At 42.6% G+C, this 27,998-nt stretch overlaps 1 protein-coding gene across 3 annotated transcripts; it reads right to left on the bottom strand.

Annotated features, from left to right (window-relative positions):
• ACER2 (alkaline ceramidase 2) lies at positions 1-27,976 on the bottom strand. Of its 3 annotated transcripts, XR_012645662.1 has the most exons (7): positions 23,838-24,186; positions 21,414-21,528; positions 20,364-20,505; positions 11,203-11,340; positions 6,062-6,199; positions 5,387-5,632; positions 1-3,050 (listed from the first exon to the last, which is right to left on the bottom strand). XR_012645662.1 is itself a non-coding variant. In XM_074994975.1 (6 exons), the coding sequence occupies exons 2-6, from the start codon at positions 21,487-21,489 to the stop codon at positions 5,446-5,448; spliced, it is 681 nt and encodes a 226-aa protein (XP_074851076.1). In that variant the 5' UTR covers positions 21,490-21,528; positions 27,881-27,976; the 3' UTR covers positions 1-5,445. The 3 variants fall into 3 exon arrangements, 2 of the variants coding, with proteins under 2 accessions (XP_074851076.1, XP_074851075.1); XM_074994975.1 differs by lacking the exon at positions 23,838-24,186 and adding an exon at positions 27,881-27,976 and having other exon boundaries at positions 1-5,632; XM_074994974.1 differs by having other exon boundaries at positions 1-5,632; positions 23,838-24,185.
• Between the last annotated feature and the right edge of the window lie 22 nt (positions 27,977-27,998).

Below are 27,998 nucleotides of genomic sequence, written 5' to 3'. Positions count from 1 at the left end.
CTAAAGGTAATTTAATATTGAAATATAATTACATACTCCCAGTAAACTTTTTAATACACAGTCTTAAAGTAAAATAGAAAATATAAGTATTAAATTTACTGTCCCTTTTAGAGACACTATCTGATTCTTAATCCCCAGTGGTTCTACATTTGGGCTTATGCTCAGATATGGGCTCAAGTTAAATACGCATTTAAAAGAACATATTAAAGTGAAGGGTATAAGATTTGCCTCCAGGACATGTCTGAGTACCTTCAGGACACACCCATAAAAATGCAGATACACATTTAACTCCCTGTAAATACATATAGATTCTAAGGCCAGAAGGGACAATTGTGATCATCTAGTCTGGTCTCAGGTATAGCAGAGGCCATAGAACTGCCCCAAAATAATTCCTACATCAGTGCTTTTAGAAAAAACATCCAGCCGTGATTTAAAAATAGTCAGTGATAGAGAATCAACCATGAGACGTGGTAAATTATTCCAGGGGTTGACGACTTTACATGGGATTGAAAAATCAGGCCCTTTGAAGGCCATAAATTTTAACAATTTTATATGAAAGTTGTGCGTATTTATATATACATACACACAATCTTTATATTAAAATAGTCATATAAACATTATTTTAGGGTGTAAAGAACACACTTCTACAAAAGATGAAGATTTTGAACAATCTTAAAAATAATCATCACAGTCTTACAATATACTAACAATCAAAACACGGGGGGCCTAGTTCACCTCCCTTAGGAATCAGATTGGGCCCTCTGGGCCCCCAATCCCACGCACTCTAGTCACTTTACATACCAAACAAAATTATTCATGCATGTGCATAAGTACCTGCAAGATCAGGACTATAGCACTCAAGTACATTTTTAAAAGGCTAATGCTTTCCTGGACAGGAATGCTTTGCCGAGCCGGGACTTTAACTCAGAAAAAAAGGTAAGCTTTACTTTGAATTGCACAGAGCTCTGTTTTCATTATAGCTTATTAGGTCACAATTCCAGCAGTAGCAACAACAAGAATCATATGATCTGGACCAAAGAGATAAAAATATTAAATTAATTTAATAAAGAGTTTAAAGTGCAACAGTTATGATTTGAAAAGTCAGTATTCAAACAAGGTGCACTAAGAGCATTTGTTTAGAATATAATAAATCCTTATACAGTAAGTTCTGCAACAGACTTCTGTACATCAATTGAATTTTTTTTGTCTCCACAAATATATATTACAGGTACACAGGCCAGAGGCTAGTTTAACAAAACATACAGAGTACAAATTCAGACATTCATTCACTTCTGAGATAAGTGGATGCTCAATTGCCACTTATTTACATAACTTCCCAGTGGTCAGACTAGCAATCAGGATTTCACAGCCTGCCCTTAAAAAGTTGAATGTTTTTTTTTTGTTTTTTTTTTTTTTTTAAAGCAGAAGGAGAATTTATTCTGTTCATTTTGAGTAGCGTGAACCTCAGCAATTGCGAGTCTCAAACACAATGCTAGAAATGAAACACTTACAAAACAGTTTACTACACAGCATTAAAAGACCGTATGTGAACTGGGATTTATCAGGCAATATTAAAGTGATTAATGTTCACTTGTGGAACTCTTCTGATGAAGACCCGGCAGTATAATTATTTTAACACCTGAGAAGTATTACAAACTGAGTATCCACTGACTTTACTCACAGAAGGAAGGGTCACAAGGATTGTATAGCAGAAAGTAACAAACATTATTATATAAAACACTGAACCAGGTTGTATATAAAATATTTTAATTTAAAAAATTGTTTCTCACAGACAGCAGAAGAAGGAAGGACCAGATCCCCAGCTGGTGTAAATCAACACAGCTCCATTGAAGAAAATGGGACTGACCACATGTTGAATCTGACCCTTAAATTCTAGAAGATCTAAAATTTTCAGAAAAGTAGCAAATTGCTTCTCTGCTTTGAACTCCCTAGAAAGAAAGCATATGCCTATAATGTACAGGTCTCTAAGCGTGTGCAGAGAAATATCCACCTAGGTGTCATACTCTAAATAATTTGAGCCACATCCTATGATCCTTTTTTGAAGAGAACTCAGTAGGAGCCTGACTCTATAAAGAACTGCAGAATTTGGCCTCTTGTTAGCTCTAAGAATTAATTCAGATAGAAAAGTTATATTAAAAAAAGCAGTCAACATACTTTAAATCTGCTAATCCACCAAATCACTGCAATACTGAAAACATTTCCTAAACCTAGTATCTGCTGATGCAGCAGTTTTTGTCTCCAGGCAGTAAGATTTATTAGCAAGGGGGCAGAGGGGCTTTTCTCTAGCTCACGAATAGGAAACATTTTGAAAAAATAAATATTATTGTATGGAATCTGAGGAGTGCCTAGTTAACAGGCAAGTCAAGCCTCTAATTGAACTACTCTGCTTGCCAACTGAAGACGAGTGCCTTTCGCTGGTTATAACTGCAGAAATGTACTGCCAGCTACTTTAAAACAGAGGGCTCGAATCTCCCCATCTGGTCTAGTACTTGCAGGATATGAGGGGCAAATGTGATTTTACAAGTCTTTAGAGTCTCCTCGATCCCAGTGCCGCTCTGGTGCTACTCAGACACTCACCCAGAGCACAATTTAGAACAACCAAGATGTACATTGTGGCTCTAAGCTGCACCCAGCTGTTCACAAGAGTGCCAACAGACAGTGAAGCAAGCTCCTTCACCATCCTTCCCCTCCCTGCTGCTGGGTACAGCATTTGGCTGAGGCTTCTCTACACCTTGCTGATGTCCAAGGGCTTTGAGGTTAATTTAAACTACACCAGGGGGCCGGACCAGCCCAGAGCTAGACCAGTGCTGGTGGAGCAGTTCTTTGCACATCTTTTCTTGCTCCTGCTCCACAAGAGCTGCAGCATTCCACAGCAGAGGATTGGGGTTTTCATCTCTCAGTAGCACATCTTCAAAAATTATCGTGAAGTTCATTTCTGTGAGCACAGTAGCCAAGCGGAAGAGAACGCTGAGAGTTCTAGGACCCAGTTCTTCTCTTGCTTATACCAGTGTAAGTCAAAAGTGATTCCACTGTAGCCAATGGAGCCAAAACAGAGATAAGATAGCAAAGATTCAGGCCATCAGTATGTAATACTGAAGAGCTGGTTCCACTCAACAGCTCTGGAACAGTGATCATCAGTTACCATCACTTGATTCCTAAAAATCGCACACACGCACTTCCCACATTACCAAAATTCAAGTGTTAGGCGGAATAAGGTAAAACAGAAATATCCCTGAGACTGGTTTTATATATATATATATGTACCAAATCTGTTTAAGTCACAACTCCCAAATTCATCCCAAGTAAAGCAATAAAAGCCTTCAGTTAGCTAGAAACGCACAATTACTACAACTATAAATTACTATGTTTGCATATTTAACAAATTGGAGAAAACCTGAATGCTCTAAGAGCACTTCAGTTTGAATTTTCAAAATGCATACTGTAAAACTAGAGACCATCTTTTATCTCTGTATGTAGAAATACGTATTTTCAGTGCTTTTTTCCCCCCCTAAAAATTAGGAGCCAGTAAGCAGCTGGCTACCTGCCCTCACCAGGGGTCCTGCAGCTGGTGCTGTTGCTGGGGCTCCACACCCCATGCCAGCTCCCAGCGTTCCCTGGCTGGCTAGGGCTGCAGAGGTGCCAGTACGGCATATCGTCCCATACTGGCACTAAAAAAAATCTCTGTATATATTAAATTGGGGAAAACTTTCTGTATTACAGTAAAGATTTTACCACATTGGTTCATAGTACTGGTAACAAAGTAACTCATTGCTTTCAAGTAAAATATTTTAGAGAGAGAGAGGCAGACTATAACCACAGCCTCAGATCTCATTCCTTGAGGCCACCCTACAGTTTTGGTGTTGAGCTGGATTTCAAACTATAAAAGGAGCCTCTCTCCTGGTTCGGTTACAGCCATAAATTTGCATCCTTTTGTTCTAAAAACATCTTGCAAGATTGCAATGTAAGTGACTTGCAGACAGAGCCTTAACTAGCAGTCAAACCCAAACACTGGCCCTAAAATTGCACCAGATTCAGATGCTACCCCTAATGGTTTACAAGGCAGGTTGATACAAATGGCAAAATTATACCACACGTTCCTTCGAAGAATATAACAATTGAAGTTTTAAACTTTATTGCTTATTGGAAAGACATGCAAGCCCTAAATATGGTTTTAAGTGGTCATTTATGTTTCTATTTTCATTCATTTCTACTTAAAAAGACATTAGTCAGAAACTCTCAACAATTGGACTTGGGAGTCTAGGGTCTGTTTTATTTGTTTATTTATTAATAGTATAATCCAAACTTTAAATGTTAATTTTACAGTGGGATTTTCAAAATTGCTTTTTATTATTAGCTGGACACTGCTCCCATTGAAGTTACTGGTTCAACTCCCACAGAATTTTGAGAGAGCAGGTAGGCCAATGTCAAATGTTTTTGAACATCTCAGGCTTAAATTTTACCACATCTGGAGGAAAACAGATTAAGGCTTAGAGATAGAAAGGGATTTTTATTATCATCTCCACATGCTTATTGGAGATATATATATTTTTAAAGTTTTTAAATGGCTACCATGTTCTGCTACACCACATATACACTGATAATCACTAGCATCCTGTAGGTAAATTTCACTAAAAGACTCAGTCATTTCAATCTAAACTGTTTGAGAAAAACATCAGGACTTTAGGGTTCCTGAATTTCTTATAGGGATTTGAAGCTGGATCCTCTTCTCACTTGCCTTATACCAGTGTAAATTCTGAATCAGATTTTCTTTTGTGACCACCCTCATCTGCCATTCTACTACTGTATTCAGCTCCTGGGAAATCTCCCATGTAGTGCAGTGCTACCTCTGCAGTCCACACGTGGAGACAACCAGGTCATTGGAATACCACCGTAGCCACTTATGGTTACATGCATCAAGGTGCAAGTTAAAGCACACTCAGGGCCGTTCCAACACATACTGGCAGCTGGGCACAGAACTGGGAAGGAACAAAGATGGCTCAAAGGTAACTTTACCTCCTCAATGTTCCTTCACTAAGCAGAACTCTGGCAGAACCAACATGAAAAGAGAATCAGGCTCTTACAGTCAGCTGTTTCAGTCTCATTTGAAAAATATCTTCAACTTTGATATCTGGAAAGAATTATGATGGATGCTACATCAAAAACAGAGTGCAAACCAAACCGAACCAGTGTTAATACAGGCATTCTAACAAATGTTCTATAGCACCTTAACAAACTTTCCGGCCTCCTCTCCAGAAAAGAGAGAGTGGAAGTTGTCTTCTACCACGTGTTAGCAAAACACAACATTTGTGAATGCCATCTGTGTATTACTCAGGGAAAAAAACCAAACCTTAGACATTACCTTTACCTAAATATAGTCTGTGATGAAAAAATAAATTTGTCACTCCGTCTACCGGGTGCTTGATTTCATGTAATCTTCACAGGTGATTTCTTGCGTGCACAGAGGAGGGTGACATAGGGCACACCAATGAAAGCCCATTTTTCACTGGGCCAGAACTTTATGACAGGGCCTTGTTCAGGGATCTCTGAGGCAGCATCAAAATAGGCAAAACAGACACAGCCTAGGTAAGCAGCGAGGCAAATGAGGATGTGCCTGAGTAGAACAGAAAAAGGGGAAAAACAAAAACAAAAAAGCCAGTCAAGGTATCAAAATTTTTCACCAAGTTTTCAGCCCAGTCATAGAATCACAGTATCCTAGAACTGAAAGTGACCTTAAGAGGTCATCATATCCAGTCCCCTGCCCTCACAGCTGAACCAAGCACCATCTATATCACCTTTGACAGGTGTTTGTCTAACCTGCTCTTAAATATCTCCAATGATGGAGATTCTGCAACTTCCCTAGGCAACTCCCATGCTTAGCCACCCTTACAGTTAGGAGGCGTGAACATTTCTGGTTGGAAGTCCGTTACTAGTAAAGCTGTTCAACATGATGGAATGAACAATATTCAGTACAGAAGACAGTCTGTGTGTATACATCTGTATTAAGGGTTTCTTAATGACAAAGTTTACACACAGTACTTACCATACACAGTGCAAATACGGAAAGTTAAATGAAGCCCAGATCTCACAAAATGCTTTGTCACTGATCCAGCAGAAAAGTGCTAACATCCACCAAAGACCTGACAAGAGGCCTAGCTTGTACACACGCAAGTTGTCGCACCTTTAAAAAAAGCATAAAGAAAGGAAGAATTTTATCTGTCACTATGCAGTATGACTCTATTGAGCTTTCAGATGGACTCCGGAATGTTCAACTGCACAACTTCAAGAAGCCTGCAGCTGTGTTTCACTGTGTATAAAATTCTGAAAAAGTCGTATGTGGAAGAACTTTACTTACCATCTACTTTATCAATTTGAGGTTCTCTCACAGTGAGAAAAGAGACTATGCAAATAAAATGGTGCCTTTACCCAGCGGCGCTCCTGCTGGATACTCAATTATTGGTGCACAGATTTCAGACCAAAAAAAAAAAAGTTTACACTTCTGTTAGGACTACAGCCCACAAAGTTCTGGAGGTGTGAGCTGGAATTCATTTTCCTTCATGCATCTGCAACAGCCCTAATCGTGCAACAAGAACCACGAGGATCCAGGAATCTGCCTGTTGAGTTCTCTTTGCACATAAGGGTCTTAAATGCCAATTGCAACGCTTTTTTTTCTTTAAATTGGGGATGATGCATGATAAGTGCCCAGCTTGACTATCAGATCTCAGGATGAGTTTGCATAGTAAGCAGTCAGAAGAGGAGGAAGAAAACAATTATTACTATATTTTTACTCGTAAACTAAGCAAAATTGATTTGGAATCACTGAGAGACAATAAACATGGAACCCACCAAAGTCATCATTAACAAGAATCACTTTCCATACAAGAACTACTCTTGAATTCTTTGGTTTTTACTTTAAGATTACATTTTTAATTATTATTACCCATATAATTGAAATTTGAGTGTTTCACAGTTTGACACAAAACTCATTCTCTTTCCAAAAAAGAGCAAATATTAAAGCAAAACTTTTACCACTTCAACACAGAGGAGTTTTTCTGATTGTTAGAGGCAGTGGTGCAGCTGATGGAAACTGGCTACAAATCTTTGACACCGGGGTCAATTACTAGCCTTGTCACAAACACTGAGATTGGAATACGATTTTCAGGACCTGATTAAAAACATTGTTAGAAAACAAGGGAAAGGTACCCGAGTTTTTTAAAGGAAAAAAAAATTGGGTTGTCACAAACATTTCCTTGCGTTTAGAATTTGAGTAAAAAGTTGTACAGACAAAATTTTAAATATTGGGCCAAATTTTCACTAGCCTCTTAGAGGTAGCAATATTTTAAAAAACTTTACATAAAAACAAAGAAATATATGCTTTATAAATAGGGGATAATCACTTGTTATTTCTACATATTATTAATTTAAGTAATCTACAGTTTCAAATTATTCTAACCCAAAAATGTAAACACCCCCAAATGCTTTGACAATAACAGTTTTGCTGGTGTTACTTGCTTCTGAACCTCAGAAACAAAATTCCCAATCTAGTTTAAGCTAGAGTTTGACTGTGGATGGAGAAAAACCTGTTGGGGAGGGAAAAGAACCATCTGTTGTGGCCATAAGCAGCTTAGCCCACAGCTGATCTGCTCTGCCCTCAAAAGCAGGTGTCAGTGTATGCACAAGGAATTATCTCACACTGCATGGCCTGTAAAGGAAGAATAACTCTTTTTTAATGTAGTGAAATTTGTTCACCTCAGTTTTGGGGGGAGCCACTAAATTCTGTGGTCTCCCTAGAGAGCCTAGATTACTTCTGCCCTTAAATGTTACTCAGATAACCAGAGCATTCAGTACACAAGTTATGCGATATGAGGTCTCTGGAACCAGGACCTTTTTCTTATATGTGATGCAGGATGAAGTGTGGTTCAGCTTTATTGGCTTTTCTACAAAAGAAAATTTTGCTTCTGGGTTTTTAAATGGGGTGAATTTTCCTGGGGCCTAATTCTGTAAACACTGCCAAGCACAGTTCTTGCTATTGTGAGTAGGATCATTGATCAAAAACCATTGTTTTCAAGGTAACATTTTATTCCATAGTAAGAAAATAGTTCAGCATAAATTCCCTGGGAAACCTGACCCCTTGCCCCTGACCTGAAGGAACCTGTCTATTCTTTGCAGATCTCACTCCTCACCCACTCAATAATACTTGTGGTATTTCAGGACCAAGGACACAGCAATGTCAGCTAAAATCTCAAATACTTATTAAATACAACAAGCAGAAGCTTCTGCTTATACTGCAATGAACACTACTGTTCCATGATTCTACAAACACAGGACAAAGACAGTCACTTCTCCACAGAGCTTAAAGTTTAAAATGACTGGGTTACTTAATGACTGTAGAACATACAAGTAAAATTCCTCACCTCGCACACAACACATTTGTCACCTTCAATTTTGAAATTCCAGTATGTTCACAGGGAATTCTGAGCGGTTTCCAAAATCTGTCATCACCTATATGGATCTGAATCCAGAAGATGGTACACAGGGCTCGTCTACACTAGCTCCCTCCTTCGAGGGGGCATGTAAACGAGCCAGACTGGTGAACAGCAATGAGGTGCTGTGCTGCATATGCAGCACCTCATTAGCATAATTCTCGCTGTGCAGACTTCAAAGCACTGGCAGGCATTTTGGGAATAAGGGAACTCTGAAGTGCCCGTGGTTACACTGCTTGCCGGTGCTTTGAAATAAGCAACTTCGAAGGTCATGTGGCAAGAATTATGCTAATAAGGTGCTGCATATGCAGCACAGCAACTCATTGCAATTCACTGATCAGGCTCGATCACATGCCCCCTTCGAAGGAGGGGCCTAGTGTAGACGAGCCCATACAGCTCAGAGGTGCACTCCCTCTCCTACTGCCTTAACTATCTGAACTCTGCATCTTGGCACAAGTACATTGCCACTTCTTCTTACACACTATAATCTCAGCTAAGTCAGTATTAAAAAGCTAAATAGAATAAGTGATTAAAGTGGCATGAAGATCAGGTCTCCAGCCCATACGTGGAGGTTTGGCAGAGATGTGACTGGCACTAGATCCCTTAAAAAAAGTTGTGGAGAAAGAGAATTTTATGACTTTTCAAAAAAAGTCTAAATTCTCACACTTATATTTACATTAGCAAAAATTCAAAGCACCCACCACCCCATTTTATTACATGATTGTTTTCTAAAGAGGTTGTACTTATCATGATACAATATCTGATTTTGCAAATTCAAGATTCAATTACATCTTCTTCCTCATAAAAACACAGCAAAGATTCCTTTTAATATTCACATTACTCTGCTTTGGCTGAAATTTTAACACTGCATTTTGGATTAGGCAGTAGACTCCTTTATTAAGGATGCATATGTTTTGGTGGCTGATTCCTTTATGGTCTATGGATTAGAAACAGAAAAGCTGCCATGGTGCATAATCTTGTGCAGAAGAATGCAAAAGGAAATCCTTATGAACATTACTTTAAGGATCTCACATTTCATTTTTAAAAAGACATCTATGAACAACATGACACTAAAATGTCTGTACGTAAAGGACTTAAGATTTCCACTGTCAGCTGTCTGTTTTGCTGTCATCTGTTTGTTTCCCCAAGAAATATAAAGTGGTTTGTCTCCAACATAAGAACACCTACATGACTGCTACTGAAATTATTACTACATGTAGAATGCAAGTCAGGACAGATTTTAAATAGGCCCAATTCTTTGAACAGGCTGACAAAACAAATCCAGAGGAGAATGCATGACAAAGTAGTTTTAAACAGCTGTTTGTGGTCATAAGTGAGGAAAGCAAATGCATACGCATAATTGTGCATATTTAACATAGAAAACTTGGCCTCAACATGTAGCTGCCTCAAGCAATGGACATGCCAACAAATATTTGAAGGGTGTGAACAACAAGGAGCGACACTGTGCATGCTTCAGAGTTTTAAGTGGTGGCATAAGTCTGGTAATTTATGCTGAATATCAGAAAAAAATTGCTGTCAGTGTGATTTAAGACACTCTTAAGAGAAGTGGTGAAGGCAGTGCTTTAAAGATGACAATGATCTTCGGGTGATTTCAAAGTTGTCTGTGTAAGTCTGTAAATAAGTAAGGGCTTCAGGGGAGATTTCAAGAGTGTGTTCAAAGGTAAGCAAGAGCAAACCTCAAAAAAGTAGGATTGTAGAGATAGTCTTTTCTGGGCAGTGTTCAAGTATTTACTGTAATTCCCTGCACAGTGCTTAGATGCAGTGATGAGTGCTTTAAAAATACTGATGAGAAGTGGCCAAGCTAGACACTTCTTTTCCATTGCACTCGCCAGAAATATGGGTGTGAATGTCAGACCCTAATTGTAACGAGGCAAATGCTATGAAGCTGTCCAGTCTCTTCATTCAAAGCAAATATGAAAAAAAATAAACTTTAAAAACATGTTACTACAACATGAGCATTGAACAAAACTTGTACATGCTAAGGTTCCAGGAGCATCGTTCATTCTGCCATATTGCAGATCTGTAATATTTTGTCCCTCTTTTTTCTGATAAATAGTAACTTAATATATTTTAGTGTTTATCTGGCCAACTTAATTTTGCTGTTGAAACATTATCATTTGTTCCTCCTGCTTGTGCAATATATTTGCATGGTTATAATGCTAAGAAGCATAATTTAAATGTTTATTAATACAAATTACCTTTATACATTTGAGTCTCCTCCGATACTAGCCATCCACAGCAATTGTTCTTACCAGGACAGCACAGACTACAATCATGCCAGCACTACAGGGGATACACTAGATTGAACATGGAATTTATCATCATCTTCTTCCTTCTGTCCTTTGTGCCTTTGAAAATCTCCCACTTTGGTGTCTCCTAACTTACTGGCCATCTCTTCTACAATTTAAGATCATAATGCTCTTTTTATGGAAGCAATTTGTGCCCAAGGAAGAGTGAGATTAACCCCCTATCTATTGAGCATATCTGATTTTGGCAGTCTCAAATTAAGTTAATTTTTTTTAAATGAAAAGCATATTTTAGCCTTTATGGCTGCAGAGAAAAGTTCAAAAGCTCAACCCTGAAGGCCCCAAAACCAGAACCCAAATAAGAAGCCACAACATGTAATGTTTTATAGTCTCATGACTTTTGGCTGCTTCACACAGAAAAGACAGACACCTACCTCTTCAACTCTGCAATAAGCAGAGCTGTGCAGGGGATGCCCAGTGTCATCAAAGAGATGTTGTTGATAGAAGGCTTAATGAATGCAAGGCCTGTAGTAATGCCAGAAAGGACACCGACTGCAGCTTTAAATCTTGTCCTGAATAATTAAAGAAAAAGTGTCTATTTTGTTTCAAATTAAAGATAAACAAAAAAAGGCAACAATAAAATCCTAAAAATGTTTAAAACTGCTGAAAATAAAGTTTTATTTCTTTGAATGGGTATAAAAAATGATACACACTCTCCTGCTCTTTACTTTGGCCCCTGATCTGGCAAAGACTTTAACTTTGCATACATGTATGTCAGCTGCCTTAGGCTGCAGCCTTGTGAGAACTTGAGAGTTTAATATTTTAATACACACATCCTGATCATAAATATTTGAAATGGAGGTCTTATGCTGACCTCTCTTATTCCATTATAAATTGTGAGCTATTGCACCGCATTCAACTGAGTTACTTCAGTCACAGGCAGACGTGACAGGGAGGTTGGGGAAAGGGAAAAGGAGGAAGTTACTCCAGGGCCTGGCATTTCAAAGGGGCCCAGAGTTCCAGCCACTGCCATGGCAACAGTGGTACCTAATGCTCTGGGCCCCTGTGAAGTGCCACGGCAGCACTGCTGTACCACTCCATTCAGTTCTGGCGGAAGGAGGTGGGCTCCCAGCACTGAAATTTGAGTGGTGACAAAGGCTGACTGCCCTAGGCCCTGCCCCTTCTAATCTGGGCCTGCCCCTTCCAGAACCATGGAGCTGCCCCCCGCCCCTTCCCACCATGCACCAGGGCCTGCAATGGTTGTCGACTCCACTGGCCCCAGTGTTGGCAATTCTTATTATTTTATGAGTATCCTGATATTTTTTATTTTCCTTAAAGCCCTATCTACTGGCATCATATTACGTGAAGCTTTTAATAAAGTTTGTTTCTAGCTTTCCTAGCTGCTGAGAAAAAAGGCTTGCAAAACATGAAATTTAAAGATCCTCCCGAGGAAAATACAAAAAGTTTTAGAGATGTCACATTGATTCTTATGCAACTGATTTTGGGGGGCCTGACTTGAGCTTTCTGAAGCTTTAGGTTGGCAACACTCCCAGCATAAATAAAGGCAAAATCAACCCCTGAATCTGTATACAGATTGATACATTCAAAATTTAAATTCACCTTAAATTTTGCTGAAGTTTTGTGTTTGACAGGCTGCATACTTTTAAAACATTTTGGGGCTCTAACTTATGGAAAGGAAAAATGTATATCCAAAGGTCAACATCCTTGGGGGATTTGGGGAGGAAGCTCTGAAACTGAAGTGATTACAATTACACACGATAGCAATTAACACCTTAGGAATATCCAAAATAAAAAAGCAGAGTTCAGCTTGCCAACCTATAATGCTAAGTTTCTAAAGTACTGTAATTAACGGAGGGTGTGAGAAGAAAAGGGACTGAATAGCTGATAGCGAGCAGCATGGGATACATAAGATTATAAAGCAGAGGGTTAAGAAAAACAGCTTTGATAGTAACTGACGATTACGGTCTGATTTTCAAAATTCTCCCTGACTCCCTTCTTGTCTTCTGTAAAAAAATCAACCCCTCCTTCCCAAATTTAACATCCCAGGTTAGATTTATTTTTGTTTCGACACTTAGAAAACATAACATGAGTTTTAAAGTCACAGGACTTGATTATTGTACTCATTGTAGATCAGTCTCAACCTGATCAGATCTAACTGCTCCAGAGAGCTTTGCCACAGACTTCAAAAGGCACAAAATTTCATCCCAAAAGTGTTTTATCTTTTTTTTAATTTAAATAAAAATAGAAACGAGAGAGAAAGCCCTGTTGAACAAGAAAGCTGTTTAACTCTGTTAGCAATACTGCCAGTCTATGCATAGAAGAGTTGCTGGATATAACATTAAGTTATGCAAAACAATGACTAAAGGATTTCTTTTGGCTAATTCTCATTTTTTGCACAGTGTGAAATGTCCAAGAGTTTAATCAGATGTCAAAATGCTACAACAAAACCTCTGCTTCCTTTTTGCTTTTGGGAATGAAAGAGCAGGCATGTCCTGTAATGAAGCACTATGTTGCAATACACAGAAGTAAACAAGATTCACACAACTGGGACAAAGTCATAAGACTGGAATGATGATGGTATGTAGTCATTTAAGATGTACTTTTCATAATGAAAGCAATTTGAGAAGTGTTCTGACGGAAAGGTCAAATGGAAAATGTTTTTAAAAATAAGATGATCCTCCAATAAGATTTGCAACAAAAACAAAATAGATGATCTTAGGAAGGCAGGAAGCACTGGAGTACAATAGAATTAGCAGTGAGCGAGTGTGTGGGTAACAAACAGTAGGAAGAGAAGAGGATGAGAGAGGACAATGGCTAAAATTACATAGTTGTTCAATCTAGTCGCATGCTGATCTAGAGGCCACTGCAACGAGCTTCAAGACACCATCAGGAAAACATCCTGAGCTCTCTATTTTACATAAATTAATATATTTCATTGGACTATCATTTGTTGGTGAGACAGACCACCTTTCCAACTTACAGAGAGTTCATTTGAGTTTTGGGGAAAAAAGATATGCAGTACCACAACTGGGACTGACTGATTTAAAATCATCAAGGAAAAAATAATAGAGGTAGCTGTGATTGTCTGCATCCTAACAAAACAAAAAATAAATCATGTAGTACTTTTAAAGACTAACAAAATAGTGTATTAGGTGATGAGCTTTCGTGAGGCAGACCCACTTTTTCAGTTCTGGAGATAGTGCTGTACTGGAAATGTTGCTGAAAGTGAATTGGCATGACAGTTTTATAACACGGAGATACAAAAAAATGGAAATAAAAGCTGACAAATCAGATACATATGACGGGGCGGCGGGGACGAAGAGAGGGAGGAGGGGAGACAAAATTACTAATTGTAATTGTCCTGCCTGAGATCACTACGAATATCAAAGATGGGGAAACTGTCTTTGTAATGCGTTAGGTAATTGCTATCTCTATTGAGACCCAGTGACAAAGCATAAACTCAAAGTTTCAAAGGAGTGGACCACACTGTTAAAGACCTGAGACTGTGTCTTTTACAACAAAGATATTTTAACATTAGATTACAAAGGAAACATGTGAACTACAGTTTATGCTCAAATTTAACGCCTCACAGATAGAGACTCTCTTAAGCCCAGAAGCCATGTGTAGCAAGGGCAGTTATCCCACTCCAGGAGGATAAAGGGTCAAACAGAGCCCTGGGGTAGGCTGAGAGTAGGGAGCCAGCAACTGTGACAATTAGCTATCAATTAGGGCCCAGCTGAGGCTGTACCAATAGGGGTTCCTGCAGGAGAGGAGGACATTCTTGTTCCCACTGTGGAGCAGGAGGGACCTAGCTGTCAGGGAAGCTGCAGAGGCCGTCTGAAAGAGTCGAGCTGAGGAGCTCTGGTTTGACCCCATTTCCAAACTGCAGGAACTGAGACAAGTCACGAGGGTACTAGAGCTGCGGGGAGGCAGCCAAGACAGAAGACAATGGGTTCAGAACCTCTTGCCAATGATGAGTGGTCATTTCAGGGCCTTTTGCTCCTGAGATAAGGGGCTAGATGACTGGCAGTGGGTCACTGAGGCAAGGTTGGTATAGGGGTTTGGAGGTCCCTTGGAGGGGAGGACCCCAGATTGTGGGACACTGCCATGGGGCAGTACCCTGAGGGAAGGGCACCATGGTCTGGACGAGTGGTGGAGAACAAACAAGCAACAATAAGTGAGACACCACCAGGAGAGGGTCCTCCAGAGGCTGGATTGAGCTAATTCCCAAAGGGCCAGCAGGAGATGGTGTGGCAAAAGCGTAAGGGAAATATAGAAAGCTGTGTGCACGCTGAATAATGTCTTTCCTTCCAGGGAACTCCACTGCTGCCTTCTATGCTGCCTCTGTCCTTCTCTTTATTGTCACGTCTCTGCCTTTAGACAGCGTCTTAACTAACTCCTCTGCTGTGCTTGACCGAGGCCTTCCACCACGTAAGGACGGAACAAAATATGCTATCCAGCTTGCTTCTTCTTTGCACATATTACTTTAGTCTGCTGAGAAATTGAAAGCCCAGAACTTTCAAGAAGCAACACTGGTAGTTAGGCTAGAAAGACTAGAGACATTTATTCATTTTTATGAGTCTAAGTGTAGGTGCAGCATGTTTGTGATAAGATTTAATTGTGGCGGTTATTTTTAAATGAGAAATTTAGTATTTTATTGATGATTTAAAAAAAATAAAAATCTGAGTTAATAAAAAATTGGATTTTAATTGATTTTATCCACTCTGCACTTACAATGAAATACGAAGAGGAATAGATTATTTAGTATAAACAGAATTTCAAGAGTTCAATAACACCTCCAGTCACCGTGTGCATGTGAGAGAGAGATCTGAGACATAAGAAGGTACAACCACACCTGCCCTATAACACTGAGGTCAGGTCTACACTACAATGAAAAATCGATTTGAGATAAGCAACTCCAGCTATGTGAATTGCGTAGCCGAAGTCGGTGTATCAGAAGTCGATTTGTCACACTGTTCCCACAGCAGGAGGTTGACAGGAGAAAGCCACCTGTAGACTTCCCTTACTCCTCGCTGCTGCAAGGAGTACCAGGGTCGATGGTGGAACCCTGATGGTTCGATTTAGCATGGTCTTACTAGAGGCGCTAAATTGAACCCCAGAAGACTGACCATATCAAACTTCCAGTAAGCACAGATGTATCCTGAATGCGTTGCAATGCCTTGCTGACGTAGCTTCCATTTCGGCCATTCACAACAGCCTTCTAGTATCCAAGACAAGCATGTTGGCTCTCACCAGCTTTGGTAATTCTGCAGGGTTACCACAATGCGCCCCCAACCTTAGATTCCCGTGCTCCCCCCCCCCCCCCCCCCCCCCGCAAGTGAATATCCTATACTCCCTAGCCCTCTCTGGACAATACAATTTATACTAGGTACATTATTTCGTCAAGTGATAAAATGTACACAACTCTGCTCCCAAATGGAGTTAATCAGATACTTCAATTTAAAACACATTTGAAAAAAAAAAAATCAATTACAAAGAGACAGATTTTAAGTGAGTACAAGTAATGAGGTGTAAGAGGTCAGAAATTGTTATAAGAAAGTTTAAAGCCTATTAGTGCCTAACTTAACAAAAGGTTATGTCTACATTAGATGTTGAAGTCAACTGCTGATCCTCAATTTTAGCTATGCCAATTGCGTAGCTAAAACTGATTTATCCGCGGTTGACTTCCATGTTTGTCCACATAGCAAAAGGTTATCTTCCTTATTCCTTGACTCTCATAAGGACAACATGTGTTAACACTGACCCTGGGAGTGTCACTTCAGGCATGTGCGAAATGAAACCCCGGAAGATCAACCCGGAGTGGCTCGATCTTCCACTCTAGCCAAACTCTTAAATTCAAAGCAAAGGTTTCTCACTAAATGCTTTGAACAGTCTTACTGACTAAGCCTCTTAGGTTTATAAACTAACCAAACCCAGTAGCTGCTTCCTTTGCCCCTTCAGGTGCAATGGGGTGGGCACAGGGTGAGTCTTTGGGATGTTTTTCCCTTTCTTTTTATAGTCCCCTCCCCGTTGCCCCTTTTAGAAGATTTCCAGCTGGGAGTTAGGCAACAGATAGTCTGCCTGGCAGGATGCTCTCTGCTGCTCCACCCTCCCCCACACATCCTTTCGGACTTTGTTTATTACTTAAGCACAAGTTAAGCAAACAATTCCTTTGTTTAGAACAAGCCTGTTTGACATGAGTTAATAACATACAATGGAATCTCATAATTTCCCATTGCCACACATTAGCAAAACAACAAGCAGCAAATTGTGAAGTATCATTTAAAACCTCATATAACACACTCTGCACAAAGATTACTACAATAGTGTGCAGAGTGTGAAAACAGTGGCACATTCTGTCACAAGGTGGGGTGCAGGAGCTAAGTGAATAATATGGACAATGGTAATAAACCATAAATCCATGTCTACTCAGTCCATACCTCCCCTGCATCAAGTCATAGCACACCTTTCCAGATTGCTAGGCCCTATACCTATTTATCACAAGTGGTACCTCATCCAGTGCACTAAAAGCCCCACTAACAACTGTATGGATGAAAAGAATCACTATGTAATCAAATGAACTCATACACAAAAATGATGAAAGGCAAAGGCTATGTCTACAGTGCAGGGTTTTTCAGAAATAACTTACTTTGACATTCTACCATTGAAATAAGTTATTTCTGAAAAGAATGCTCACGCTCCAAGAGCATTTCAAAATTGAGCATCCACTCCAGAGAGCCCAATTTCAAAATGAGAGCAATCGTGGGATGCCTCCCTGGAGGCTAATTACATAATAATTCCCTCTGTTTAGTATACACTGTGTCAATGTCAAAACTGAAAGGGGTGGAAGGAGGGCAAAAGTTGTTTGTTTTGGTGGAGGTACTAGTTCAAGTTAAATGCCCTGTTAATCCAGAATAAGAAGCTTTGCAGTGTGAATGCAAGGTCTTTTTGCTGGGGGGGACGTGTTTTTCTGGAAAAAAATCCCCAGGGTAGGCAAGCCCAAAACCACTATCATCCGTCGATGATCACTTTTCACAGAGCAGTAATTCTGTATCAGGCCTCCTAGTGCTCATCCTCAAAAGGAAACCTGCACGGTACCTTCAAAAGACAAGACTGGGAGATAACTTTGCAAGATACTAAAAAATCATGGACTGAATAGGGACACTGGATTTATGGCCTATTACAACAGTCTATTGCCCATTTAAATCCCCTGCCCAGCACCTCCCCTCCTCCCATGACTGAAGCAGTGTTTATGGGCCACTTCTCTTTGAATAGTCCCTTGAAATATGCATTAAGTGCTTATGCCAAATAATTTGGTCCATTTTGTCTTTAGCTAGGCCACTGAGTGCCTTTCCCAGACCTGAAGAACTCTAAGCAGTAGCTTAGTTGGGAGAGCTTTAGACTGAAGTTCTAAAAGGTCCCTGGTTCAATCCTGGGCTTCAGCAGCTGTGCTAGTAAGAAGATGTAGAGCAGTCTGTGACTGTTCAGGGCACCACTGCTACATCAGGGGGGAGAGACAGCTCAGTGGTTTGAGCACTGGCCTGCTAAACCCAGCATTGAGAGCTCAAACCTTGAGGAGGCCATTTAGTGATGGGGGCAAATAGATGTCAGGGATGGTGCTTGGCTGAGGACAGGGGAGTGGACTAGATGACCTCCCAAGGTCCCTTCCAGCTCTAGGAGATGTACATCCACCAACAAGAGAGGGCCCAATAGAAGCAGAGGTGGTGCATCTGAAAGACAAAGAAAAGGGCCACAGATATGCACCTAAATGCTGGGGCTACCATTGCCCTGCCCTGCCCTGCCCCCGCCTCCAATTTCCACAAGTTGCTGTGGGATGTTTTCAGTATGGTTCAAGCAGGTTCTAGGGCAGCTGGGAAGGCTGAATAGCAGGCAGCCACCTGCATGGAGCAAATGTTTGAACAACAGTCACACAGGCTTTTCCCACTGCTGCAGCCTGCAGTTTGCTCTAGCACACCTTCTCCAACAAGCACAGCGCCTGCTCTTCAGAGATCCCATCCTGCTTGTGGCATTGCTGCTGCTTGCAGGGTCCTTTCCCGCCTCACGCCATCTAGTGCCCCTCCCTGCACAGTGGGCTTCCACCCTACTTCTTTGCCTGCTCCCTGCTTTACCAGCTGCAGTCAGTTCCCCATGCTATCCTGTCTCCGCTCAGCCTCCTGTTTCCCCTCCATGTGGGGTTTCCTCCTCCACCCCGCCTCCTTGCCCTAACCCACCTGCAGCCCCTTCCTCTGGATTCTCCCCTTAACTTCTTCCTGCTCAGCCTCCCACTCGCCCTGTTTGTTAGAGAGTGAAATGGTAGTGGATTTTGCTTCCCCCCAGCCTGAGATGCCAAGCTCCCTGCTGGGTCCTCTTCTACCCTTGCCTTCTCCCTGCAGTCCTTCTGCCCCACACTCACTTGCAAAGGTGTGGAGTAGGGGGGGTTACCTAGCCTAGCCAGCCCTGCAAAGACAGCTGCCCAGTCCCCTCCCCCACTTTTCTGCCCTCTCCCCACACTCTTCCTTCAGGTCGCTCCCCGCCTCCTCCTGCCCTTGCTAGTTTCTGGTAGTTTCTGCTCCTTCCCTTGCGCCAGCCATAGGCTCCCTGAATCCTCATCCTCTCCCATTCCTGCTCATGTTCGGCCCCTGCCTCCCAGTTACTGCAGCCCCCCGAGTCACCAGTTGGGTTTCCTCCTTGTCCCCCATTGGCTGTACATCCACACCGCTCCTCTGTGTGCTTCTCCCACTGTTCACTGATCTCCAGTTTCCCCCACCCACACTTGCCCCACCTGAATTTCTGCAGCATCACCTTTGGCAGGCCCCGCAGTGGGAGGGGAGTCCCACAGCTGAGCTGGCCAGAAAGTGAAAAACAGGTACATGTTTCACGCTACAGTAAAACCCCTACTTCACATGATTTCAACTTGCATGTTACTTGGATTAACGCTAGTCAAAATTACAAGTGGCAGGAGCTGGGAACCAGGTGGCTCCTGGCTCTCCTCCGCTTGTGGGAGCCAGGAAACTCATTGCCAGTCACAGGGGCCAGGAATCTGACCAGCCCAGTAGTGCTGGTCAGTTTCCTGACTCCCCCGACTTGTGCAAAATTCAATTTACACATGGTTGCCCAGGAATGCAACTTACTCGTAAATTGGAGGTTTACTGTAGTCCCTAGGTCTCCCAGTGCTCCAGCATACCCTAGCTAGTTTTCAGCTCCAGAACATGGCTTTTGGAAAATACTTTGGAGTGGATTCTTTTAAAAAAAAAAAAAATTTCTGGAAAAACTGCCTGTAGAAGCCACTGAGAATAAACGTAAAGAATTCAGTAATAGTCTGTGGGGAAGGGAGAGCAGGGAAGGAAGAAGGCAGTGGAGAGGGGGCTGGGCATGGGGAATGGAGAAGATGGGGTCCTGGGAAGAGCAAGGGTGGGGTATGGGCATAGCCATAGGGAGAGAGGCAGGCTGAGGAGCAATTGCCTCCCCAAACAGAGGCTTAACCCACCCTTCATGAATAAAAGTAATTAACACTCCCACCTTCTCTCTCCAGTTCTGTGTGACTGCGATAGACACTGCATACATATAGGATTACCTGTCATTTCGAAAAACCTTCGGTAGGTATCTTCTGGGGAACCACATGGCCAAAGCACACATCAGGACCCAAAGAATAGCCAGCTCATCAAGCATCTGACCCAGGAAACTGAGCGTAGCATGGAAATAGACAGATCCAATTCCTGGACGAATCAATTAGAGAGCAAGTACGAATAGTTGCAGTAATGCATGTAATAAAATGTGCTGCTTAACAATGGACCTTATAGTACATACTTTGACATGGAGCTCAGTATGTCTGGAAATAGTAAAAAGACCTAAATAACACCACAATCTGTGGCAGCTAAGACTTACAGTCAAACAACACATTTATAAAAGAGGCAAATGTCATCTCTGAATAGACAAATGGTACTTAAGGAAACAGCACATCAGGGTATCACTATTTAAAAAAAAAAAATCCTCCAATGTTTCCTTTAAAGAAAAAAAAAAAGTGATATTCCCTCCCAGCCAGTGAGAAGGTCAAACAAGGACAGCTGCAGGTGGTACCTACATTTTTGCATGATTTACAGGAGAAAATCTCATGCTCTTTTTCAGAAATATGTCACCTGCAAAACAATTCTATGCCCTGTCTATTTAGTATTTCTAAATCTTCCATTGTTGCTGACATTGGAAACTTTAGAGGACTCTCTGTACATAAAATGGGTAAACAGTCTCTCTTATGGAGAAAAATTATCAGCATGTTACAATCAAAAGGCTCCTGAACTCTTCTCAATGGTGCTAAGTATCCTCAACTCCTACTAAAGTAAGGGATGTGAGCGCTCAGGGTCAAGCCCAAAAGCAGGAAGAGCAATTACATAAAGGAAGGGCAGACTTGAGCTCAGTCAGACAGAGTTCCAGCCCACCTCTGTTGTCAAAGTACATTCTCTTTTGTCAAAGTGCATGTGCTTCACTATCATGTTCAAGCAAACTGCTCACTAGTCTAAATGTCAGGGTTGCTTTATTTTTCAACATGATGTGTGGGCAGGATAGGAACCTAATTTCCTCTCTTGAAGTTTGCGCGTGACTAGACACACACAGACACTAATCAACTTACCAACGACAACTAGCAAAGTCCATATTACGTATATTCCACTGTTGAAGCAGGTGGCATATTGACGAAATAAGCACATACATATGGGCGGTAAAACAAAAAACAAGATGTTGCTTATCTAGAACAGAAAACAAAATGTATTAAATAAAGGGGGGGGGGGAACAAAACAAACCTTTAAAGTGTATACGCTGTCTAAAACCACCTAGAACAATGTTTCTTAAACTGTGTTCCACAGAACAACTAGCAGGTGTGTCGTAAGCATTTGGAAAATACACTCACTAATGATATACATTTTCTGTTATTGAAATCAGATACAATGTTACTTCTTCATTGCTATGATACCTGATTAAATGACTTCATTTTGGTTTTGCTGTATATGTTGCTCTTTGGGCTTTTTTTTTGTTTTTGGTCTGACAACAATTTTTACAGAAAATTTTCATAGGTATTTGCATAGAATATATCATCATTTGGTGTTCCACGATCTCAAAAAAATTGAGAGATGCTGATCTAGAAAAGCACATTTGTTGCATGATCTGACATCCATCTTATGAAAACTCATATGTTTCTGTTTTTTCAAAGTTGATCCAGGTTCTGCAGTAGTTGTCTTTACTTTGAGAAATGTTAAGTTTAAATCCATAAGGACTGGCAGCAAATGTATAATGTGTGGATGATCCCTTCCTTAAAATACCTTGTAAATCTATGCCACAAACAAACATCTCAGTATGATTACACAAATATATTTTCAAATATTTTTCACTGTAATTAAGATATATATACATAAAAATGATAACGAGTTTAATAGCAAGGACCTTAGTTGGTGGCCCTTCTGACTGATTGGGGAGGCCTTGCATAAAAAAGTGTGTAACTTCCTGGATAAAGAAGTTGTGGTCCTCCCTTAGAGCAAGAGGGGAGGCACTTGGGCTGGTGAACACTGCTGAAGCTCCTAGGCCAGTTGTGGGCAAACTGCAATTTCTACTCATATAGGAAGAAGTGGGTCTTACCCATGAAAGGTCATTGCTGAATTCCTAATAAATAAATGTGTTAGTCTTTGAGGTGCTACAGGACTGCTGTTTTTTGAGAAGCTACAGACTAACTAGGCTACCCTTCTGAATAAATGTACTACTGTAACTGATTGAAGTGCTACAATCATTTGCTACTCTGGCAGGGTTGGGGAAAACAGCCAAGGAGACAGAGTTGGAGGCAGGCAATTTTTAGGGGGACGTGTTTGAGAAACCTGAAAAGACAGGAAGGTGGGAGGAAAAGAGTCAAAGAAACTTATGGTACCACCCTGCCGGCCCTTTGCGCACAACTGCCAATTAACATTGAAAGACATCCTGCACAGAATTTGCAAGGTCTTAGATCTTGTCTACACTAACAACCCCGCATGTCCATACATCTACCCTATGCACCTTCAGCTAGTCAAAATATCATGGTTAGGTTGGCAGGGGCTGCTCTTCTGCTGACTCTGGGTACTCTTCTTGTCCGGGGGATGGGGGGAAAGTACTGGAATGGATGGGAGAGCACTCAGACATCAATGTATCATGTCTAAGCAGTTGAGATAAATTGACAGTAGGTGGATCAATTGCATAGGAGATAAGCCCCCCCCCCCGTATATACCAAACTTTCTATACAAATCTGTGAAACTGTAAAATGCCCCTCTTCACCAAGTTTGGATGCAATTATACAGGTGTAAAACTATTCCTGTACAAGAAGGGGATAGGAGAATAAGCTGCCAGGACCACAACTTTTATACTGCTTTAACTTCCTTCAATCTAAGGACTGTAATGGTAAAGAGAAAGAGAAATCACATCCTTAACTGAAACAATTGAATTCTAATGATTGTGGGAAAAAGTAAGGGGAAACAAGCATGTGACACCAGATGACAAAAAGTTACCCTTCAATCCCCTCCCCCCAAATAAAGCTATCGGAAAACCAATAACTTGTCATGCAATTGACTAGTAAGATCACAGCCCTAATGCAATAAAATAGCAGCACTATCACATGCAAGAGCTTATTCCAGACCCGTGTGGCAAGGCAAGAGAAAGCTGAGAGACAGCCGCTGTTCCCCCCCAAGCTAGAAATACAAGAGATCTAAGTTCCTTCCAACTCCCCATGGAAGTGCTTTAAACTCAAAGCTCAAAATAACCTATGAAACACAAAGGAATTGCGAAGTGATGGCTTTTTTGCTGTACATTTCGGTATCATGTCTATTACCCTAGCAAACTAACAGCAACATGGAAATATTATTTGCATCTTCTTTATTTAAAAGCCAGGGAATGGGACAAGACCTCCCCTCAATGTTTAATTCCTCTGCTTGGTCGCACTTTACACACCTCCGTGTTACACGTGAGATATAAAAACAAACGCGGAGCCTACTACAGAGGGGCTCTCTCCCTCCCTCTCTCTCTCACACACACACTCACGCACCGTGTTGTAGAACTCGGCGATCGTAGACACGATGGTGTAGTTATCTTCGCACCAGTCCACCTCGGAGCTGCCGGCTCGCAGCGGATCCCACAGCTGGAGGGTGCTCATGCCCGCGGGGAGGGGCTTCTGCTTCTCCCCGGCCGCTGCTGCTGCTGCTGCTCCTCCTGCTCCGCGCGGCTAATCGCGGACAACGCGACCGCTGGCCCCGCAGCAGCTTTATCCTGTTTCCTTTGCTCCCGCCGGATACGGAGCTGCAGCCTCCCAGCTTAGCTTGACTCACACGCCTCCCAGCTGATCAGCCGGCCCCTGCCCCCCGGCGCTTGCGCCGTAGGTCTCCCCCTGCGGGCCGAGGGGGCTCTCTCCGAGCGACGCCGGCTCCCGGGGACTTGGCCTGCAGGAGCAGGGCGAGTATGGACGACTCCACTCCCGCTCGCGTCCCAGCGGAGGAACTGGGGGGACTGCAAGTCCCCTGCCAGCCTCCCCCGCGACGCACCCACAGGCGGGGGAGCACACTGCAGAGCCCCAGGGGAGAAACAAGGGCATACAGTCGGGGTACACTAGGAAAAGGGGGACCCCCTGAGAGGGAGAACAGGAAGTCCTGGGGTACCTTATAGACTAACAGATGTTCTGGAGCATGAGCTTTCATGGGCAAAGTATCTGTTAGTCTACAAGGTGCCACAGGACTTCTTGTTGTTCTCGAAGATACAGACTAACAGGGCTACCTCCTACTGACAGGGAGAACGTCTGCGGCAGTGTCTACCAACCCACGTCCTATTAATGAACACTACAGCCTTTCTTAAACCTTGTCGAGAGCACAGAAGGATCATATTTTTAATGCGGATCACCTAGGAACCTTAAACATTGTCAGACAAAAAACCATCAACAACCCAGAGCTCAGTGGTCTGAGCACTGGCCTGCTAAACCCAGGGTTGTGAGCTCAGCCCTTGAGGGGGCAGGTTAGGGGTCTGGGGCAAATAGATTTAAAAAAAAAAAAAACTGTCAGGGATGGTGCTCAGCCCCGCTGTGAGTGCAGGGGACTGGACATGACCTCTAGCTGTCCCCTCCAGCGCTCTCTCTCTATATATATGTATAAAAACAAACTGAAGTAATTGAATCAGGTATTATAGCAAGGAAGTTGTAACCTATCTGGTTTTAATAACAGAAAATACATACATACCCGGCCACTGCAGTACAGCTGTGAGTTGTTCAGGGAACACCAATGACTTCATTTTAGGAAGAAGGGGCTTTCAAAGTCCCAGGGGCCTTTTGAATTGTGTGTGCCCACGATTATGCTAACGAGCTGCTGCATATTCATGGCAGTGCCTCTTTAGTATTTTCCCAACTCATTCATTACCATGCCCCTTTCGAAAGGAAGGGGCTAGTGTAGACATGGCCCATTAGTTGGTAGATACTGATACAGATAGGCTCTTTTGAAAGAGGCATGCAAATAAGTGAAATTGAAAATGCAAATGAGATGCAGATTTACATATCTGGGGCCTCATTTGTATATTTTTCAAAAGAAGAAAAGCAGTGTCAACGCAGCTCTCTCGAAAGTAAACCCCATCTTCAAAAGAAACCTTTTTCCCATTTTTTGTAAGTGTCAAGGAAGTGGATCTCTTGTGTGGACACTACTGTGCAAATAAGTGATGGTCACACAAACACCACCCTATACTGGAAACCCACAGACCACTGTGCTTACCTACATGCCTCCAACTTCCATCCACGGCACACTACACAACCCATTATATACTGCCAGGCACTAAGGTACAACCACATTTGCTCCAATCCCTCAGACAGAGACAAATATCTACAAGACGTTTACCAAGCCTTCCTGAAACTAACCACCTAAGGAAGTGAAGAAACAGATTGACAGAGCCAGACGTGTACCCAGAAGCCACCTGTTACAAGACAGGGCTCACAAGTAAAACAAGAGAACACCACTGGCCATCACACACAAGCCCCACCCAAAACCTCTCCAATGCGTCATTAGTGATCTACAACCCATCCTGGAAAATGATCCTTCACTCTCACAGACCTTGGGAGGCAGATCAGTCCTTGCCTACAGACGGCCTGCCAATCTTAAACAAATTCTCACTGGCAACTATAGACCACACCACAGTAACGCTAAACCTGGAGTCAACCCCTGCAAAAAACCTCAGTGCCAACTCTGCTCATGCACCTAAACCAGTGATATCATCACAGGATCTAACCACATCAACCACACCATCAGAGAGAGGCTCTTTCACCTGCACATCTACTAATATAATATATGCCATCATATGCCAGCAATGCTCCACTGAAATTTACATTGGCCAAACTGGACAGTCTCTATGTAAAAGAATAAACGGACATAAATCAGACATCAGGAACAGTAACATACAAAAACCTGCAAGAGAACACTTCAGTCTCCTGGGATACTCAGTAACAGATTTAAAAGTAGCAATTCTACAACAAAATAACTTTATAAACAAACCCCAAAAAGAAACTGCAGAGCTGCAATTCATTTGCAACTGTGACACCATCAACCAAGGATTGAACAGAAACTGGGAGTGGATGGCCAATTATAAAAGCAGTTTCTCTGCTCTTGATGTTCACCCCTCCACATTAAATACTGATAATGGGCCACATCATCCCTGAGTGAACTGACCTGATTTCTCCTCTCTTGATGTTCACAACTGCACATTAATTCATTCTTCAGATTCTGGAGCAAAAATAAGCAACAGCTAACCCTGTTACTCTAGGAATTTCAACATACAGGTTCCAACTCCCTTACTTGGCATCCTTGAGACCTCAGTGGTCCCAAACGAGGAATTTTGCCAGACCATGGGTAGTTAATGCCCCCTGTCCCTGGCCACCCCCACTGTCCTGCTGCAGCACACTGCCACCATGGGCTCTCCTCCCTGGCCCTGCATGGGGCAGCTGCAGGAAACCAGCTCTCTGGCCCCAGCTCCACGCAGGGCAGCAGCACGAAGCTGGCTCCCCATCTCTGGCTCCACAGGGCTGCTGGGGGATGCCGGCTCCTCACCCCTTGCCTTTCTGTTAAATTCTCATCATGTCAGTTTACTTTTACAGAATTTTCAGATCTGAAGAAGCGAGTCTGTCCCACGAAAGCAGGTCACCTAATAAACTGTTAGTCTTTAAAGTGCTAGAGGACTGCTTTTTGGTTTTGTGAAGGTACAGACTAACACAGCTACCTCTCCAAGAAATTACGTGTTCAGCACATTCCCTTCAGATCCAGCGAATACCTGAGCAACAACATGGACTGGCTTCTGCACAGTTATGAGGGGAGCCCATCACTGGCAGCATGAAGCCTCTGGAAGCCATGGTGAGAGCCCTCACCCTTCTGAGTAATCTTTGAATTCTGGTTCATGCTTGGTGACTGGAGCTGTGAACTAAGGCCCAGTCTCTCAGCAGGACCAACAGCAGCTCACGGTACAGAGTGGGAGAGACACTGGCCACTGTGTCTCCCTGAGGTTACTTGTCCTGCAGAGAGGGACAAACAGCAGGAAACATCCCAATGGAACAAGGAACAGGAAATTCCACAACCAGCATCTCGGTTTCCTGAACCCGGTGCGAAGGAAGACGGGCCCCGCTGGGAAAGCTCTGAAGCAGGAGGCACCAGCAAAGGGCTTTAAAAGCCCAGTTGCAAAGGAGAAGGTTATAAGCAAAATGCCTGTGGGACTACAACCTCCTGGTACAGGCAGCCGCGCAGCGCTTGCTCCGCGGGTGCGACAGGTCAAGCCCTTACCAAGCAGAGCAGTGTGGCTACGCCCCAAGGCCAAGAAGGCTACTCGCGCTTTGAGCCCGCAGCGGCTGCACAGGGCCGGGCGAGGCAGGCACGCGGCAGGCGCACTGAACCGGGCACGCGTGGCACCCATCAGACACACACGTGTGCTGAGAGCAACTGTGGGACTGCCTGTAAGGAGTCAGCCCATCCTGCAGGGGGCGCTGGCGCAAAACCAGCAACCTCTCGCCGTAAGCAAAACCGCTCCCGCATCCACTCCGAATTAGCGCTGCCTGGGGGGCGGGAGTGACGACGTTACCAGTTGCTGTGCCAACAGCCGGCTCCTCCGACACTGCTAACCACAGGGCACGCAGCGGAGCGGCCACGAGCAACACTTCCCCTCCCTTGAGAGAAACACAGCCGCCGCAAAAATCACT

Source organism: Carettochelys insculpta, chromosome 5, assembly GCF_033958435.1.
Source record: "Carettochelys insculpta isolate YL-2023 chromosome 5, ASM3395843v1, whole genome shotgun sequence".
NCBI classification, from domain to species: domain Eukaryota; kingdom Metazoa; phylum Chordata; order Testudines; family Carettochelyidae; genus Carettochelys; species Carettochelys insculpta.
The sequence above is the reverse complement of the archived record's forward strand: the minus strand, read 5'-3'. Positions and strand labels throughout refer to the sequence as shown.

What these genes read in the sequence shown, in the direction of transcription:
- ACER2 (XM_074994974.1), bottom strand. Translation starts at nt 23,945, where the DNA reads ATGAGCACCCTCCAGCTGTGGGATCCGCTGCGAGCCGGCAGCTCCGAG. An exon ending in CTTATTGCAGAGTTGAAGAG is followed by an intron (nt 6,200 to 11,202) that starts GTAGGTGTCTGT and finishes CTTTTTTTAAAG; the next exon opens with GTGCGACAACTTGCGTGTGT. An exon ending in CCGTATTTGCACTGTGTATG is followed by an intron (nt 5,633 to 6,061) that starts GTAAGTACTGTG and finishes TGTTCTACTCAG; the next exon opens with GCACATCCTCATTTGCCTCG.